Consider the following 1,726-nt stretch of genomic DNA (forward strand, 5'->3'; position numbering starts at 1 on the left):
AAACGGTTGCTAGTACCCGGTTTCATCCCTGCAGCCTCCACTCTTGGTCCCTGAGTAAGACACTTAACCCAACAGTGCTCCCTGGGCGCCACACAGTGGCAGCTCACTTCTCCCAAAGGATATGGGTTAAATACTGAGGGTGAATTTCTCCAGAAAGATATCAATAATAATCAATAATGTTCATTTATAACTAGCATAATGCTGCCACCACTCTGTGGGGATTAAAATTCCAGAGTGTTGTTCAGTGTTACCTTCCCCCCACATCCTGCAAACATCAAGTTTGTTCTCAAGTGGCCCAGCTCTTCCACACAAACTATTAATGGATCGACAGCAGCATCATTGTGCCACATTTTCACAAAGCTCAGATTTGTGGAGCACTTGATTAACAGTTGTCCTCTCCGGATCCACAAGACAAAACACTGAAATGTTTGTACAAGAAGGGTGTGAACACTTCCTTACCATGTGTTCAAGCAGCTGATAGTCTGATGTCTTCTGTCCAGGATTCAACCCTCTGTGGAACGACACTCTGCGCTTCACCATCCACACCCCTGAACTGGCTCTGGTCCGCTTCGTGGTGGAGGACTATGACAAGACATCGAAAAACGACTTTGTGGGACAGTTTACGGTGCCACTCAGCTGCATGCAGCAAGGTACGGCGTCCTCCTCCATCTTCACGCATAAAAATTAAGATTTTTACTTCAAACACTAACGGTCAAGACCTTTAGAGGTGAAGATCAAGACCAGGGCAAGACCTGTAGAGGCCAAGACCAAGATCAGAAAAGGTGTTGGTATTGTCTTTGTCTTGGCCTCTACGGGTATTGGCCTGGTCTTAGTCTCAACCTCTAAATGTCTTGATATTGTCTTGGTCTAGAACTTTGAAAGTGTTTGCCTTGTCTTTGTCTTGGCCTCTACAGGTCTTGGCCTAGTATTGGTTTCAATCTCCAAATGTGTTGTCTTTGTCTTTGTCTCGAAATTTGAAGGTGTTTCCCTTGTCTTTGTGTTGGCCTCTACAGGTCTTGGCCTGGTATGGGTCTCAATCTCTAAAGGTCTTGGTTTTGTCTTGTCTTGTAACTTTGAAGGTGTTGGCCTTGTCTTTGTCTCGACCTCCAAAGGTCTTGATTTTGTCTTGGTCTCGAACTTTGAAGGTGTTGGCCTTGTCTTTCTCTTGGCCTCTACAGGTCTTGGCCTCAACCTCTAAATGTCTTGTCTTTGTCTTGGTCTCGAACTTTGAAGGTGTTGGCATTCTCTTTGTCCTGGCCTCTACAGCTCTTTGCCTTGGCCTCTACAGCTCTTTGCCTGGTATGGGTTATCGATCTCTAAACGTGTTGATTTTGTCTTGGTCGCGAACTTTGAAGGTGCTGGCCTTGTCTTTGTATAGGTCTCTATAGGTATTGGCCTGGTCTTGGTCTCGACCTCTAAATGTCTTGTCTTTGTCTTGGTCTCGAACTTTAAGGGTGTTGGCCTTGTCTTTATCTAGGCCTCTACAGGTATTGCGTGGTCTTAGTCTCGACCTCTAAAGATCTTGATGTTGTGTTGGTCTCGAACTTTGAAGGTGGTGGCGTTGTCTTTTTCTTGGCCTCTACAGGTCTTGGCCTGGTGTTCATCTCGATCTCTAAATAAGTTGATTTTGTCTTGGTCTCAAACTTTGAAGGTGCTGGCCTTGTCTTTGTCTTGGCCTCTACAGGTCTTGGCCTGGTATTGGTATTAACCTCTAAATGTCTTGTCG

The 1,726-nt window shown here is 45.5% G+C and overlaps 1 protein-coding gene across 1 annotated transcript in view; it reads left to right on the forward strand.

Annotated features, from left to right (window-relative positions):
- Positions 1-1,726, forward strand: part of LOC107105118 (1-phosphatidylinositol 4,5-bisphosphate phosphodiesterase delta-4-like) — a 37,617-nt gene that overhangs the window by 28,599 nt on the left and 7,292 nt on the right. The window contains exon 15 of the mRNA XM_015405232.1: positions 501-650. Within this exon, the coding sequence (XP_015260718.1) occupies positions 501-650 (150 nt within the window). The remainder of the gene's footprint in view (positions 1-500; positions 651-1,726) is intronic.

Source organism: Cyprinodon variegatus, unplaced genomic scaffold (assembly GCF_000732505.1).
Source record: "Cyprinodon variegatus isolate N-32 unplaced genomic scaffold, C_variegatus-1.0 Scaffold2073, whole genome shotgun sequence".
Taxonomy (NCBI): Eukaryota; Metazoa; Chordata; class Actinopteri; order Cyprinodontiformes; family Cyprinodontidae; genus Cyprinodon; species Cyprinodon variegatus.